This window comes from Cajanus cajan, chromosome 2 (assembly GCF_000230855.2).
Source record: "Cajanus cajan strain Asha chromosome 2, NIPB_CcT2T_4, whole genome shotgun sequence".
Taxonomy (NCBI): Eukaryota; Viridiplantae; Streptophyta; class Magnoliopsida; order Fabales; family Fabaceae; genus Cajanus; species Cajanus cajan.
Window position 1 is genome coordinate 79,435,102 of NC_138518.1, and position 18,327 is coordinate 79,453,428.

At 29.5% G+C, this 18,327-nt stretch overlaps 2 protein-coding genes and 1 long non-coding RNA gene across 4 annotated transcripts; 1 reads left to right on the forward strand and 2 right to left on the reverse strand.

Moving 5' to 3' along the window:
* Nucleotides 1-2,618: 2,618 nt before the first annotated feature.
* LOC109799728 (cytochrome P450 71AU50-like) lies at nucleotides 2,619-4,361 on the reverse strand. Its single transcript, XM_083069241.1, has 2 exons — nucleotides 3,600-4,361; nucleotides 2,619-3,451 (listed from the first exon to the last, which is right to left on the reverse strand). The coding sequence occupies exons 1-2, from the start codon at nucleotides 4,209-4,211 to the stop codon at nucleotides 2,828-2,830; spliced, it is 1,236 nt and encodes a 411-aa protein (XP_082925367.1). The 5' UTR covers nucleotides 4,212-4,361; the 3' UTR covers nucleotides 2,619-2,827.
* A 3,667-nt stretch (nucleotides 4,362-8,028) lies between these two features.
* LOC145954604 (cytochrome P450 71AU50-like) lies at nucleotides 8,029-9,950 on the reverse strand. Its single transcript, XM_083069242.1, has 2 exons — nucleotides 8,995-9,950; nucleotides 8,029-8,853 (listed from the first exon to the last, which is right to left on the reverse strand). Exons 1-2 carry the CDS (start codon nucleotides 9,859-9,861, stop codon nucleotides 8,233-8,235), a joined length of 1,488 nt encoding a protein of 495 aa, XP_082925368.1. The 5' UTR covers nucleotides 9,862-9,950; the 3' UTR covers nucleotides 8,029-8,232.
* A 1,886-nt stretch (nucleotides 9,951-11,836) lies between these two features.
* Nucleotides 11,837-14,125, forward strand: LOC145954605 (uncharacterized). Of its 2 annotated transcripts, none has more exons than XR_014431836.1 (2): nucleotides 11,837-13,244; nucleotides 13,631-14,125. It is a non-coding gene; the product is annotated as an uncharacterized LOC145954605 (long non-coding RNA). The 2 variants fall into 2 exon arrangements; XR_014431837.1 differs by having other exon boundaries at nucleotides 13,773-14,125.
* Nucleotides 14,126-18,327: the final 4,202 nt, after the last annotated feature.

The window sequence follows — 18,327 nt, forward strand, 5'->3', positions numbered from 1 at the left end:
TATTCTTGAGATGTTAGCTGTAACCCATATTTATCTTATTTGGCAACAACCGGTGCTATTTGATGAAATTAATGGGAGTGAATGCCACTTTAGAGTTTAGAAAGTCGATGACAATCTTGAGATCACATACACGATTTAAAATCGATACGTGTAAAAAGATATTGTTAGATTTATTTAAATTTGAATTTTGAATAAATTTTAGATTGGATATTTGTAGATCATATTTTTAGACTTGGAAATGTGGGACAAGATTCAAGATGAATTTGAAGATAGTAACAAAGTCAAATCTGTTAGATTCTCACATTGAAGAGAAAATTTGAATTGATGAAGATAAATGATAATAAATTTGTCAAAGATTATTCTCGTAGATTAATGGATGTTGAGAACCAAATATGACTTCTTGGTGAAACATCATTAATAGATCAAAATGTTGTCAAAAAAATCATGGTTCCAATGTCCAAAAGATTTGAAGCCAAGATTTCTATAATTTAAGAGTCTTTGATTTGCAAATTTTCACAATTACTGAATTGACCAACAAGCTTCACGCACAAAAGCAAAGAGTTTTCATTAGAAGTGATGAAGTTGTTGAAGATGTCTTTCGAGTAAAGCACAATGAAAGAAAATTTGGAAAGTCACGAATTTTTAATAAGAACAAAGGAAAAGTTGAAGGTTTTTCGAGAAAAAGAAATTTTTTATCTTATTTTCATTGCCAAAGAATAAACCATTCTAAAGAGTTTAAACATAAACCCCTTTTTCACTATAATTTTTGCAATAAAAATTATCACAGTAAAAAGTATTGTAGGTTAAAAAAGAAACGGTTTGAACAACAATTAGAAAACAGACAAATGTGATTGAAAAGTAAAAATATGATAAAGATAAGTATTTTATTTATGACATCTCAAGAATTTAATTCAATACCTAACTCATTGACGGTGGTTGCACTAGTCATATGACTAAATATTGTCCGCTTTGGGCCTAAGCCCTCACGATTTTGCTTTTAGACATCACCCAAAATGTCTCTCAACCAATGGAGACAATTGTGTGTATATAAATCCATGTGCACCCTCTTGTTTAAACGATGTTAGACTTTGCTTGCATCCCAGCAAATATTTATCAATTTTTACCTCCATTAACAAATCAATTGAATCGAAAGTAAAGATGAAAAATGCTGAAATTGTACAAGCCAATGGAAAAAGAAAATTTCCTATTTCAACCAAGAAAGGTATGGTAATTGTCAAAGATATTCTTTGCATTCCATTATTGGATCAAAATGTTATTAGTGTTCCACAAATGCTAAGGAATGGATATGGAATCTCTTTTAAAGAGAATTATTATTTTATCATGGATGAACATGGTTTAGAGATTGCAAAGATTGAGATGACCAAAAAAAGTTTTTATTTGAAATTTGATTTAGTTGAAGATCATGATTTTATTGCTAAATTTGATGAGAGTAATGTTTGGTATGGAAGATTTGGTCACACTTTTATGTAAGATGTATTTGATATTATGACAAATCCTAACAAATGGTATTTAAAGATGGAATGAGGAGTTAAATTGAATGATTACGAAGATAATGATTTGAGTCAAGAAATTGATGTACAACAACTTGATGATATGACTTTTCAAAAATCAAGTTTTAGATTTTATGAAACTAAAATTTGGGATGTTCATGACAAATCTTAAGGAGTGTTAAATTTATGAGATTTTTCTTTATTTAAATTTTGAATTTTTAATAAATTTTAGATAAGATACTTGTTATTATTATAGTTTTATCTTTTATATTTTATTTTTAGTTATTCAATATAATCTTAATAATTATAGTTATTAATAGATGAGATTTATTAGAAATTTTAAATTGCTTGTAAGTTTATACATAAACATCCTATTTAATGGTAATTTTAATGATAATTTTTCATCTTCAATTTGTTTGCAAGATCTATTTTTTTAATTTATATTTTTCACAAAATATTTCCAACACATATTGAGGTTGCATTTCTTCATTGACAAGTTACCTGTTTTTTGTGGTTCCGGGTCAAATTCCAGATCATTTCCCTCGAAGATCGCTATAGCTATTGTTCAATCTTTGGTCGGTTTGACGATGAACCAAGAGCTGTTGCAACTCTTGGTAATCAATGCTTTACTTTACACGTATTTGAAATTGAAAATGTGCCATCAGAGAAGAAAACCCAATTAGGTGTACCTTTGCTTTAGGTTCAATAATAATGCTAATTTCTACTAAAATGCTTACACTATTTTTTAATGTGTATATATATTATCATCATCATTATACTATTAATTATCTCTTTTTCTTTTTTTGTTTACATCTGATATCTTTTCTAATTATAAACTTGCGAAAAAGTGCTGTTAAAATAATGTTCCTCAATTTTCAAATCGTCACACTGGACAATGACATCCCCTTTACGTAGTTTGGTCGGGTCCGAGTAACTTACGAATGATATGTGTGGAAAAACACATTTCGAAAACAGTGAATTATTATAGCACAAACTAAAAGTCCTTACGAACGACGTGACAGTGTTCGTATATTTTACCTTTCAACAAAAATAAGTCATTCCTTCGTGCAAGTAAAACCGATAGAAACGGACCATTAAAGACAACACTTAAAAAAGATAAACAACATTACTCATTGTAGGCTATCGTGAGTTTGAAATTCGTGGAATTTACGAGAAAGACAATCTTTTCCCTGACAGACATAGTTGTTGACGATAATGATGATAAGGAAGAGGGGTCGTTTATTTTCGTGTGAATTTTATTCAAAACGACCCCACCAAACAGCATACAAAGATGTTATATCATTTATCTTTTTCTCCTAATCATTTTCACCATGAAGGCGATACGATGGAATTGCAAGTAGATGATTGGCCCTAGGCATCGTGAGTCCAAACTCTTCGGTCATGTCCAAGTCAGCTGGCAACATGTCATTTGGTAGCTTCCAATCAAAACAGTGCACAAGTTGGGCTATTGTTTGACGAACAATAGTGAGACCTAATTGCAATCCTGGACAAGCTCTTCTACCAGACCCAAATGGTATCAATCGGAAGTCATGACCTCTTACATCTACGTTGTTTCCATCAAATCTCTCTGGCCAAAATTTCTCAGCCTCATACCAAACACTTGGGTTTCGCATTATTGCCCATGAATTTATAATGATCCTTGAATCTTTAGGAATGAAGAAATCTCCAACCATGCAATCTTCCCTCGAATAGTGTGGTATTAGTAAAGGTGCCACTGGATGGATTCTCATGCTTTCCTTTATAACCATATCCAAATACTCCAACTTGTCTAAGTCTGATTCCTCCACCTTCCTCTTCATACCCACCACAGTTTCCAACTCCATTTGGACTTTTTTCATAGCCCTTGGATTCTTTAGTAACTCTGAAATTGTCCACTCAATTGCTGTAGCAGAAGTATCCATTGAGCCAATCAACATATCCTATGTGTGAGGGGGAAAAAGTGTAAAAGAAACATGTATAAGTGAGTACTGTATCAAATAACTATGCACTTGTAACTACACAACATAATTTTAAAAGGAAAAACAAAAGGTATGAGTAAAGAATGTCAAACTCTTTCATTTCCTTTACCAGCAATATGGCTTTGATATTGGGTCGTTCAACGCGGTACTCAGATTCCTCCATACCGATAAAGCTCAACATGACATCAAGAAAATCCTTCACCTTGCCTTCTCCCTTCTCCGATTGAATATGGTCATCAATGATTTTGTCAAAGAAGTCATCAAAGATTTTGTGCACTGCCTTCATACGCTTGATTAGCCCTTGAAGGTCAAGTTTACCAATGTAAGGAATGTAATCACTTAAGTTAGGAATTGCTACTAAGTGCATTAGCTCTTGAACCTCTGCCTTGAACCCTTTCTGACCCAACTCTTTGTCCATATACTTCTTCCCGAAAATCATTCTACAAGACATGTCTGCACTGAGTGTTGCAACCTTGGCACTCACGTCAACAACATCTCCATCATTGGCTGCCTCTCTTAGACGCTTAATCAATAGGTCAAGTTCTTCTTCCCTCATGGGTTGGAAGGAGTTTATTTTGGTCTGACTTAGCAATTCCAACGTGCACATCTTACGCATGTTGCGCCAATAAGAACCATATTTAGAAAAACCCAAGTTCCTTTGCTCCCAAAGAATGTACTTTCCAGCTTCATGAGGTGGTCTACTAGCAAAAACAAGGTTCATGGGTCTTGAGAAACAACTCAGCAGCTTCGGGTGAAGAAACAACTACAGTAGGCACAACACCTAAGCGCAAATACATGACAGGTCCATATTTTTGGGCTAGTTGGTACAGATCAAGATGAGGATTTGGTCCCAACTTGTGAAGGCTTCCCAAAATTGGTAAACCTTTTGGACCAGGTGGTAATCTCTTCTCCTTTTTCTTGCTTCTCCATAGACACAGGTAAGTAAGAGAAACTACAAAAACTGCTATCCAAATCATTCGGAAAATTTTGAACTATATTGCTATTAATTGCTTCAGAACAACCTTTGCTACCAAAAGCAATGGGGCGGGTGCTGAACCAATAAAGGGATTATATAGTGCGTGTTTCATGTAATTTTCAAATACAGGCGTAGATATAGACAACTACGTCAAAGTCTTCACATTAACTCATTATGTAATTATGTAGAAGCTATTTCTTTTTTATTTTAATTTTATGTGGACGTGTGAGATGCCATCGGTTGAGAATCCAAACACTGGTAAACTGAAAATAGAAGTTGATTTTGGTGTTCAGAATAAAATCCATAATGAGTTCAATTTAAGTGGTTAGGAAAACACATACAATTGTAAATGATATTTGATTTAATTATATATTACTAATTTAATTTATATTGACGTATTTATGTATTGCTATTACAATTATATAATTGACCACATGGTATGACCTTCAGGCAATAAAACCTTCTTATATTTAATAGTTATATTTTTAATCAAATATAAAAAAATAAAAAATAAAATAAAAAGAGGGATAGAAAAAAGAGGTTAATTAAAAAGGGAAACTTTGCAATTAATTTTTTGGTAGTTATTTAATAGAAATTAGGTATAAAAGTGTGCAATAACAAGTATACATACTAAAATAGGATTTTCCTATTATAATAGTTATAAAATACATATAATATTTTTGGTTCTTAATATAAAAGCAAATGAATATTTTTTTTCTTCTAAATATAAATATATACTCTTTTTTATATTTATTAATTGTTAATTTTCTTTTATATTATAAATTTATTGTGAGATTTACTATTATGGGTGAGAAACATTATCCCTTTAATTATAAGTTGTGTGTGTGATTTTTTACTGAAATATAAGTGTGTTATTTAATATAACTATCACTTAAACTTAAACCATTTAATTCTATGTATTTTTATGAAATAAAATTTAAATTTGTGACACTATTGATTAAAACTGACTAACTTTAACAATTTTTATTGGTCTCAAAAAATTAATTATCTATTTCTTATGTAGAAAAATATGATATGGTATAATATAATATAATTATAGATATTTTTCAATTCAAATCTTATTTACTTATATTTTATATTATAATAATTATCCTATAAGTAAAACTGTTTTTATTTAATAACTATTTTTGTAACTATATATATATATATATATATATATATTAATTTATACTTTTAAAATTTTACTTACACTTGAAAATAATGATATATTTCATAGTTTTTTTTCATTATTTAAATTATAACACATGAAAGAATGAATAGGGTGGATGAATCTTTTCTCCCTATCTTTCTTTAGAGTATATATTTTATGGCAAAGTTTAAAGATTAGACGTATTCATGCAGGTTGCCTTATTTTCAAGAATAATGTTACTCCACTTTAATTTCTGCAAGCTGTTTGTAGGTAAGAGGGGAATGATCTCGTAAGCTTTACTGGTGTTATCGGACCGGACATTAGCTAGGTTGTTAATTGAAGAGACTAGTACGTAATTCTTTCCGTGTAAATATAAGTAATATAACATAAATTATTAAGACAAAAAAGTAATTAATTATTAATTTTATTATAAATTTAAGTTTTACTTCAAATATACTTTATATTTTAATTGATTGTTATATTCCATGTTAATTATATATAAGTGAATGCATAAGAAATATAGTTAATAATAAAATGAAGAGTATAAAATAAATTTAGTCTTGAATAATTTTAAAAATTAATAATTATTATTTATAATTATGATTAAAAAAATTAATGAGTTACTTATAATTAAGATTAGAAGTAATATTTATAAAAGGAATGTAACCGATAAAGGAGTCTAATATTTATAAGAGTTTGTAGGTAACATGTTTAGTAATTTAATGATTATATATATTTTTTATATATCATTCTTTAATTTGATGTAAAAATTTAAATTTAAAAAATAATTAGAGAATAAAAAAATATTTTTTCATACGTGATTTCCCTCTTATTCTAATAATGATGGGCGTTGCTTGTATCCAATAGAGTTGTGGTGAGATCTTTAGGAATAGTTCCGCAGATTCAATGGGTGGTGTTTTGCCGCTATAACCTTGGAATTAAACATGCCCATCTTGCTTGATAGGTGCAATGTTATAGCTATTGAAATTGCTACAAGCAAAGGCTGAAAAAACCTTTGGCTAGAATATGACTTGTTGTTGGTAGTTTCTGTTATTGGGATAAAAATTACTTAAGATAAATAGAAATTTTTCATTAATCAAAAATTAAGAACCGTTGTCTTAAATTACAGAGTTAATGTTAATAATATGTACTTGTATCTATTAACGTTGATCAAAAGGTTGCAGTGGAATAGTCTTTTGGTGCAATAATCTTCCTCAGCCAAATCACTGAATTCCTTGATGGGACTTAATGTTACTCTTCTGATGGAGAGACAGAGAGACGCGTGTTTCTGATTTGACATATTGGGACCATGACCATCTTTACAATTTTAAACCTATTAGGATTCCCATTAACTCCTAACGGGCCAAATCTGATTTCCACTTATTTGAGTCCATATCAATTTTTTCTTATGGACAGACTAAAGGTTCACTTTTATTGAGTCTAGCTAAATATAAATAACTAATATAAATACTACAAATAATATATAATTATTAGAAAAAATTTCTAACATCTGCTTTTAAGCATGTGAATTTAGTCCCATGGAAGATTCAGAACAGATGAAAAAATTACATGAACTTTTTGGTAGTCACATATTTCGTGAAGACAACTCGCCTATTACGACACATTTATACAGGGTTCTTTTATGAGGTGTTCAATTATAACAAAATTGGTCACCCTAGTGTTAGGTTCAGATCGTAGCTTTTTTCTATGGGTTTGGCCAACTCTCCCATATTCTTTATATTTTTCTTTCTTTAATATATTTTTGTTGGGCTGCAGATCATCCACGGCAACAGGGGTGCCTACCTAGTTGGAATTGTTGTTGTTATATGGTGATGACTATTATAAAGAGAATAAATTTTTGTAACTATTTTTTTTTGCTTTTCACTTTTTTTAATTAGATATTATTACTCCTAAATTTATATTATATATTTTAAGAATATTTTTTCTCAAAATCGTCTAAAAAATAAACATACAGAGACAAGAAGTGCCTCTTTCATCAACTATTATATATGTATAAAATTTTAATGCAAAAATTACTTTTTCTGATCGGAAGTATTTATACAAAGAATTGATACAGCTGGATTTTTATGTAACTTTATTCAATGGTCACAAAATTTCTCCGAAGGTGGAATAGATATATTCTCTGTTTTCCCAACCTGACACCAACAATAAATCTTAGTCTTACGAATGATGTGACAGTGTTTGCATGTTTTACTTTTCCGTTCAACAAAAATAAGTCAATCTTCGGCAAGGAAAGGGAATACAAAGGAACCATAAAGTGATAAAACAACACTTTAAACTAAGATATCCGCACAACTCATTGTATGCCATCAAGATTGAAATTTATGCATGGCGTTTACGAGAAAATCATTCTTTTCCTTGACAGACAATGACATGTATAATTCTTGATGATGATGATAAGAAAGAGAGACGGTAATTTATTCTCCTTTGAAATGTATTTAAATCCACATCAACAGTACGTACCTAACATAAAATACAACGACCCACCATTATTTTTTCTCCTTATAAGAAAGAGAGACTAATTTATTTTCCTGGGAATTTATTCAAGTAGATCCCAGTAAACATAACATAAATTGCTGTCCCATTTTTTTTTTCCTAAACACTTTGATCGTGAAGGCGGTATGATGGAATTGCAAGTAGATGATTGACCCTAGGCATTACAAGACCAAATTTCTCTGTCATGTCCAAATCAGATGGCAATATATCATTTGGCAGCTTCCAATCAAAACAATGCACCAGTTGTGCCACTGTTTGAAGAACCATAGTCAGGCCCAGTTGTAATCCTGGACATCCCCTTCTGCCGGCTCCAAATGGTATCAACTCAAAGTCATGTCCTTTCAAATCAATTTTGCTTCCCTCAAATCGCTCTGGCCAGAATTTCTCTGCCTCATCCCAAACACTTGGGTCTCTCATAATTGACCATGCATTTATGAAGACCCTTGAATCTTTGGGAATGAAAAAATCTCCAACCATGCAATCTTCCCTTGAATAGCGTGGTATTAACGGTGCCACTGGATGGAGCCTCATGCTTTCCTTTATAACCATATTCAAATACTCCAACTTGTCCAAGTCTGATTCCTCCACCTTCCTCTTCATACCCACCACAGTTTCCAACTCCATCTGGACTTTCTTCATCACCCTTGGATTCCTAAGGAGTTCTGAAAGTGTCCATTCTATTGATGTAGCTGAAGTATCCAATGAGCCAGTCAACATATCCTGTGAAAAAGATACATGAGTACTGTGATAGATAGCTATGCATTTACAACAATAATATTTAAGCAAACAATAATTTTAATTAAAAAGAAAAGCAAAATGTATGAGGAAAGAATGTCAAACTGTGTCATGCATTTTCTTTACCAGCATTAAGGCTTTGATATTGGATCGTTCAATGCGATACTCAGATTCCTCACTACCAAGAAAGCTCAACATGACATCAACAAAATCTTTCACCTTGTCTCCTCCCTTTTCTGATCGAATATGCTCATCAATAATTTTGTCAAAGAAGACATCAAATGTTTTGCGAAGTGCCTTCATACGCTTGACTAGTCCTTGAAGGTCAAGTACACCAATATAAGGAATGTAATCACCTATGTTAGGAGTTGCGAGTAAGTGCATTAGCTCTTGCATGACAGCCTTGAAACCCTTCTCACCCAAGTCCTGGTCCGTGTACCTCTTTCCGAAAACAATTCTACAAGATATGTCTGCATTGAGTGCTACAACCTTGGAACTGACATCAACAGCAACTCCATCATTGGCTGCCTCTTTCAGAAGCTTGATCAATGTACTGAGTTCCTCTCCCCTCACGCTTCTGTAGGAGTTTACTTTGGTTTGGCTCAGCAATTCTAGTGTGCACATTTTACGCATGTTGCGCCAGTAAGAACCATATTCAGCAAAACCCAAGTCCTTTTGATCCCAAAGAACGTACTTTGCTGCTTGATGTTGTGGTCTACTAGAATAGACAAGGTCATGGGTTTTGAGGAATAGTTCAGCAGCCTGTGATGAAGAAACAACAATTGTGGGCATAAAACCTAAGCGCAAATACATGACAGGTCCATATTTTTGGGCTAGATGGTGCAAATCACGATAAGGATTTGCCCCCAACTTGTGAAGGCTCCCCAAAATTGGCAACCCCTTTGGACCGGGCGGTAATCTGTTTCTCTCTTTCATCAGTATCCATAGACACAAGTAAGTAAGAGAAACTATAGAAATTGCTATCCAAATCATTGGAAAATTTCTAACTATATTGCTGTTAGTAGCTAGCTTCAGTACTATATAACCTTTGCTACCAAAAGCAACTGGACTTGCACTGATGACTTAACCAATGAAGGGATTATCCATATATATAGTGCTTGTTTGGTGTAATTTTCAAATACATGCGCAGACTAGTAGTTAGGAAACAAACAAAAAAAAATATTTGTAATTATTAATATTGATTTATATATATGTATATATATTACTAATTTATTAATTGATATGATGTGTTTCTGTATGGCTATTACAATATAATACAATATGAGTAATTGTAATTGTACACTTAGTAATATTTTTTTTCTATTTTTTTAAAGAATTAAATAAATAATTATTTTTATTTATCTCAATTATTTTATATATCATATATTTTGCATTATTTACAGTGAAAATCTATACTTACAACTGAGTTTTATATTAATTGTGTATGATATAAATATTTATACAATTTCAAACGAGTTTAAAATTCAATATTATATATATATGCGCCCACGAGCTGTGACTTTTATATTAATTGTGTATGATATAAATATTCATACAATTGTAAACGAGTTTAACGTTTCAATATTATATATATATATATATATATATTAAATTTATAAAATAAGTGTTAATTAATAAATATGTTGAAAATAAAAATATGTATAAGAAGAAGAGTATAGAAAAATGTGTAAGAGAAAAATAGTATAAAAGGAAATAAAATATACAATAAATGACAACAACTTTCTAAATTTGGCATGTTTTAATAATGTGTAAAAGTAGCTAGACTTGATACTTGATATACTTTTCATTCACTAGTTTTCAAATTATATACTATAAATACCAATTATTACGCTGTGAATTTGGCTAACTCCATTCCCTCGTATAGGTATTTTATGTTTTTAAATAAACTTAATTTTTTTAAAATATAACACTTATTTTATCTTTTTAAAACATAATATTACGCTAATATTTCAAACTCAAAATTATTTAAATAAAAGTTTTATTAATTTAGTTTCACAATTAACAAATTTGACATTAATTCTTTTTAATTGTATGTATGATTAACTTTGAAGTATATACACAATGATAAAATAGATTTTTAGTTAATCCCAAGCGTGTAGTTCAGCGGTAGGAGTTGATCCACCCGCCCCCGCCTGTCCCGTTGCCATGCCTAGGTCAGCTATCCCACCCTTTGAGTTGCCATTATATGCAGAGACGAACAAAAAAAAATAATTTTTTAGTGACATTTAATATGATTTTTATTGACAATAAAAATTATTGCAAAATCTTTTACCAACATTTATACATTAGCTATGTCGCTAAAATATTTATCGATAATTATTATACATGCTGGTAAAAATTATTATAATGGTAAGGAAAAATGTACAAGTTTTTGTGACATTTTTTTTTACTGACATTTAATATTTTTTGTTATTGTTACTAAAAGTTTAAGAAATGATTTATAATACTCTTTAATTATCTTATCTCTAAGTGATGTGAGACTTAAGTTTTTTTTAATAAATAATTATCGTTAATAGTAAATTTTGGTGTAATGTAAATACATTATTAATTGCTATTATAATCATTAATATCACTACAAGAAAATTATTAATTAGCGAGGGATTTTAGTGTGGGAAAATTTGTCTTGCTATTCCCTCGCTAAATAGCGACAAATTAGCGATAAAAAATAATTTCTAGCTAAGTCGTAGCTAAATTGCGAGAGATTTTAGCTAAATTATTTGATACTTTGTTTCATTAATTCAAATTAATAGATAATCATAAAAATATTTAAATTTTGAATCTATATAATGGATCAAATAATTTTCAATATTTTTTTGAAAATTCTATAAATTGATCTATAACTTCAAAACATTTGATTTAATGGTTAAATTGTTCAAATTCAATATATAACATCAGTTATTTATTTAATAATTTTTTAAGTTAAACTTGGTTCTCTTATTTTTAAAAAGTTCAATAATTAATTTTATTATTTAATTATTAAATTTATTTTAAGCAGGTTGAATTGCGTCTTTAATTTTAAAAAAATTAATTTAATCAGTATTTTTCCTTTTAACTTCAAATATTTTTAAAAAAAAGAGCAAATTTAATTTTAAAATAAATCAAATTCAACACATTTTAATAAATAAAAACTTAATTGATACCTTTTAAAATAAAAAATAATATTATTAAACGTAAGAAACAAATTAAAGATTGAATTTTTTTAACAAATAAAAACTAATATAACAATTTATAATTTATATTTCTATTTATATTAGTTATTTTTTCTTAAATTATATAATAATTTATATTATTTATTTAATAATTTATATTATTTATTTAATAATTTATATTATTTATTTAATAATTTTTAAGTTGTCTCTTATTTTTAAAAAGTTCAGTAATTGATTTTTTATTTAAATATTAAATTTATTTTAAAAATGTTCGATTGAGTCTTTAATTTTTTAAAATAACATTAATTTAATCAAATTTCTTTTCCTTTTAACTTCAAATATTTTCATAAAATAAGAGTAAATTTGATTTTAAAATAAAACAAATCAAATACATTTTAACAAATAAAAATATAATTAATACTTTTAAAAATAAAAATTATGAAATTAAACTTAAGAAACAAATTAAAAAATGAAAATAATTTTTTAGCAAATAAAAACTAATACAACTATTAATAATTTATATTTCTATTTATATTATTTAAAAAAATTTCTGACATTATATAATAATTTATATTATTTGTAAAACATATATTATAAACATATCCGAAAAAGAAATTGAAAACGAATCCCTAACCCTCGTCTCTAATCCGTGCAGAATCTTACAAACAGCCACCGTTTTGCGAGATTGAACAGCCACCGTTTGGTCTTTGCGAAATCGTAAAAACCATTTTGCGGTTTGCGGTGGGAGCTGAACTGGGAGCTGAACTGGGATTTTTCCATGCGGTTTGCGGTGCGGTTTGCGGTGGGAGCTGAACGTCGTCGTCCCATTCTTATACCACACACACTGCAGTTGAGTGAGTATTTTAAATTTTTTTGAATCTACTATGTTACGCCCTTCTTATGTAATTATTCTTGTGGTTTGGAATGCTTAAATTTGTTTTATGGTTTGGAATATCTTACATTGAATGTTTTGGAAGAAGATAAAGCCACACATTACTTAGCCATTTCTTTTCATTCTCTTTCTTCAATTATTTCTCATACGTTGAAAGGTTAAAGAGTTATCTTATGTCTTTGTCCTGTTTAGGCTATATACAAGTACTATAGTAGCAACGTGCCTTTTATATTGGTACCAAGTTTTCTGCCTGGTCCAACTCAACCTAAGAATTACTCAAGAGTAGGACATCGTGTAATTTGATATGTTCTAAGGTAACTTTAGATACTTGCATGATTAATTCTTGGCCTTTATGCATATCAATTAACTCTAATTTTTTTAACATCTAGCAATTGGATTGGTACTTTTGTTGTGTTGGAAGCTCACCTATTAACTCTAATTTGAACTCCAAGTTATTCTCTGGTTTGCTTTCAAGTACTATTGTCATTTCAAATGATTATTTATGCAAGAATTTAGAATGTTAAATGTATCCATCTACAAAATGATGACACCTCGCATACTAAATATTTCACCAACACCAACTAGATGCGTACCACATAAAGGCATTCATTCATATTTTATAGTTACTTTATTTGCCTTTAAACTAAATGGTTTTTACTTGAATATGCTGATTAAAGTCGTTTTGATTGCATATTTGCAGCAATCCTGTACTTATTACCTTTGCTTAGCATAATAGGAAATTCAAATATTATTTATCATCCGGTTTGTATTTATCAATTTGTTTATATATTGTACAGTTATGTTTTTATATAACCTGACTGTGTACTTATGCATTTGTTGAGGATGGCTTATAACTCACTCAAATGAAACCATTTGGGTGCCTTCAACTATCTACAAATTATGGACTAATCAACATGTGGAATATATAGTTCTTATTATATAATTCTTGTCCAATTGTTTTGTAATTGAGGAAAATGGGATCCGTCGCAAATCTGATTAGCGAGAGATCAGAGAAGAAATAGCGAGGGAATAGTCCCTCGCTAATATGTAATTTTCTTGTAGTTATATTTTTATTAGATAATAAAATAGAGACAATTAATTTATTATCGTTAAATAATTGTCGGTAATAATAAATTTTGTTGTAATGATATGAGATCTTTGATTCAGTAAATTTTTTTTAAATGATTTAGGTCAATCACAGGATTTGTCATTACTACTTAGTTGTAGATGCCTAACTTTTTATCAAGATTTTCTGATAATTTTTTATTGGTATTGCAAGTGAGAGTTGAAAGTGTATTCATCTCCATATAAATTTGTCTTAAAGAATTTTGTATTTCAGTCTTCGGGTTCATAAAATATAATCTCATGTCTAACTGTTTACCCTTCACTTTGCCTAAGCAATATGACGATGTTTATTAGAGATCCACATCATTGAATGATATAACACAATATGACAATGTTTGTTAGAGATCCACATCGACTAATGATTTGATTTTATTAATATTTATAAGTGAGAAACAATTCTGATTTTACAGAATCGATTTTTGTAAGATTGAGTTAGATTATTAACTCATCTTTTTTAAAATAGTATCAAAATTTATTATAATGATTATTGTTGGTGGACTTATCAAATTTGTTCTTACCAAACTATTATCAGATTTTGTACTTGACCAAGATTAATGTTGATCAATAGTATCAATAAGGAATGACATATAAGAGGACAATGTTAGTATTCATTTTACCAAAGGTTTAATTAAGAAGGCTAGGTTTCTAAGTACAATTTCTCAGTCTATGATTCACATCACATATAAATTTCATTTTGTTAGGAATTGTATGTTGTAGGATCAAGAGTTAAGTATAAACACGGATTAAAGATCTTGATGTGTCACGAAATAACAATATTAATTACTACTTTCTTTTTTGACGAGCAACAATATTACTAATAGTATGTTAACTAGAAATATAAATAAGTCTTTCAGAAAATATATTAACTAAAAAAAAGACACTTCATTCATATATCAAGGCAAATCTCTTTATTATTCTTAACCTTCTTATTACAAGATTTTACTAATGCATACTTGAATAAGAAAATAATGTTTTATCTTGCATGCATGAATAGATAGGCTAATAAAAAATATTCTGAAGTGAGAAATTTGACATATAATGAATTTTCTTCTTTGATTACGTGTGATGTTAATAATAAGAAATGACTTCTAAGAAAGTGATGGGGTTATTTTATGGTATTTGTCTGAGAGGATATTTTATGAGGGTTATTTTATAGGGTTATTACACAAATATACTCCACAATGATGAGATATTGTCTGTTTTGGGCTCATGGTTTTGCTTTAGGTCATTACCTAAACGGCCTCTCAAGCATTGAAGTATGTTTATATTATATAAGTTGTTATTTCTTGTTTTATTTTATTGATGTGGGACTTGTTTGTATCTCAACAATCCTCCCCTCAAACAAGGGACCTAACCTTTCATGCAACAGAATCTATCTTTATATATCACATTATATGTTATGAGTTTTTATGGGAGTTATGAGGGTTGTTACCGCATCCAACCAGGCGGCTCTGATACCACTGATACCACTGATGAAGTTATTTTTATGGTATATTTGTCTGAGAGAATATTTTATGAAAGTTATTTTTATAAGGTTATTACACAAACATACTACACTACTTACGTATCCGACTAAAACAACTTTTGATTGTTGAGTCCACTAAGATCTAATTTTTCTCTCTTTTTAGAGAGAAACTATTTTTACTACTGAGTTTTTTTTTTTTTAATAATAATAGAAGTAGTAGCAATATTGGTGACAACCTAAGTAATTAACAATAGTGGTGCCTTAGGGTGGTGATTGTACATGTAGTGACAATTATGATGAAGACGGTGATTTTAGTATTTTGTATTTATGGAAAAAAAAAAGTTCCATATTTTAGTAAGTAACATGAAAGAGTCCGAACGAACGAATAATGTGTGTGTTGGCATTTTTTATTTTCGTGTTGAACGAAAATAAGACAATTCTTGGGTCAAGTAAAGGCAATATAAAAGAAGCATAAAACCATACTTTAGACTGAAATGATCCACACAACTCATTGGAAGCCATCGTGTTTGAAATTCGAGAAAAGAAATATTTTTCCTTGACAGACATATGTTCTTTGATGATCATATAATAAAAAGAGACAATATCGACCACTCCAAAGTCCAAACAAGGATGCTATCACTTTTTTTTTTATAATCCTGACCACTGTTATCGCGTGAAGGCAAATACGTTGGAATCACAAATAGACAAATTAACATATTATTCTTAATTTGGGCCGTATTATTTAATATAAAATACCCTCTTATTTTAGACATTTTTTAATTAGTTATCTAAATAAAATATATCAAGGACTTGATGTAATGTCAAATATTGTGTGCTAACCATCGTGGGAACAATTTACTTAAAAAAAAATCAGTTCAATTCATATTGTATTTAAAAATTCTTCAAGCCTATGACAATCACTTATCATGAGAGATATTATTCTCTGACATAGTGGATGGGAGATATCATTTATGAGAAGACGAAAAAAAATATAAAGATTTTATTTTATTTTATTACATGTAAAGGAATTTATTATTATTATTTCATTTTTTTAAAATTATCCATATTAATATATAAAGGAAATATTTCTTTTAATAACTAACTACCTTAATTTTCACATTTTATTAATCATTATACTTTTTTATTTTTTAAAAATTAAAAAATATTTTTTTTATCAAATTCAAAACCTTAAAATTAATGAATTAATTATAATACTAGTTAAATCATTATATTTTTATTTTATTTTATTTTTAATTGAGGTACGAAGTGTCTCGATCTACTAGTGATATATAAAGAGAAAGCAAATTACACAAGTGTAATTTTTAGTAAGAGTGACAAATTAATCTATTATCTGTCATTCATCTAATCCATACATAAATAAATTCATCTAACATAATAAATAATGAATTGGATGTAATTCATCCATTTAATTTTATGATTGGTTAGTGATCATATACTATTTTTTAAAGATATATTGAATTACAATATGAAATGTTTAATGAATTGATATTTGAAAATACTATGTTGATATAAAAAAAAAGTCTTGTGTATCTTAAAAGATTATACAAGAATATAATAACTTATAAGAGAGAGAGAGAGAGAGAGAAATTAAATATTTTTAAAATAAAAATAATTTAATTTTAAAACATTACTTTTTATGGATGGATTGTATCCATAAAAAATTTGTTAATGGAATGATTTGATAGATTTTTTACTTTAAATGGATTGGATGAATTAGATTTTTATATAAATTTTTAATGAATCTAAATAAATTAATAAATTATTTTTATCTGATCTATTATGATTTACCTAAAAAATTATCTTACCCATCCATAATTCTTTTCAAAACTCATCGATAAATTTAATATTGACCCAAAATTATTTGAAACCTCATTCATGTATAAATCAAAATTGATGTAATATATATTTTAAAAATATAAATAATTTGATCATTTTCTTATTGTCGTTCAATTTCAACAAAATTTGACATAAATATTCAAGTAATATGAAGTTATAATTTTTTTTGGTAAAGTACTGATAAAAAAAAAAGAAAAACAAAGCAAAATTACAATCTAACGATCAGACCTCCAGCTATGTCCGCTAACACCTGAGACTCTACCTTAGGTGGAGGGGAAACAAGTTCCTGCACCTCTAGACCTCGCATTTGTCCCCGTCTAGCCAATAGATCATCACACTTATTCCCTTCTCGGAAGGAATGTTCAAACTGAATCGTCCAAGGCTTATGCACCAGCTCCTCAATTGAGTAAAGGATAGCCGCCAATCTGTGAGTACTTTGGATATCATGCGTAACAAGCTCAACCGCTACAGCTGAGTCCGAAACGCATAACACAAACTGCGTGCGTCGACTCCAAGCAAAACGCAGCCCGTGAAGAATGGCAAGTAATTCCACCTGAAGGGCATCGACAGCCTCAACTGCCCCAAAGAACCCCCATAGCCACCTACCATTGGAGTCTCTTGCAAGACCACCAATGCCTGCTTGACCTGATGCTGGATTGAAGCTGGCGTCAACATGTAGACTAGTTTGTAGCCCCTCAGCAAAGATACAAGAGACCCACTTAAGCCCTGCATCATGTGGTGTGTTTCATCAACTACCGCAAAAGCACGTACCATGGTAGTATGCAAAGCATGGACCCGACGTAAGGCCTCCCACACAGAAGAGTCACACCCATTAAAAACCCGTTCATTACGCATCTTCCAGAGAACCCAACAAGCAATGAGTGGAAGGATATGGCACCTCTGAAAGCACAACTTAAGCCACTTTGGCCAAGATCCCGACCACCAACAAA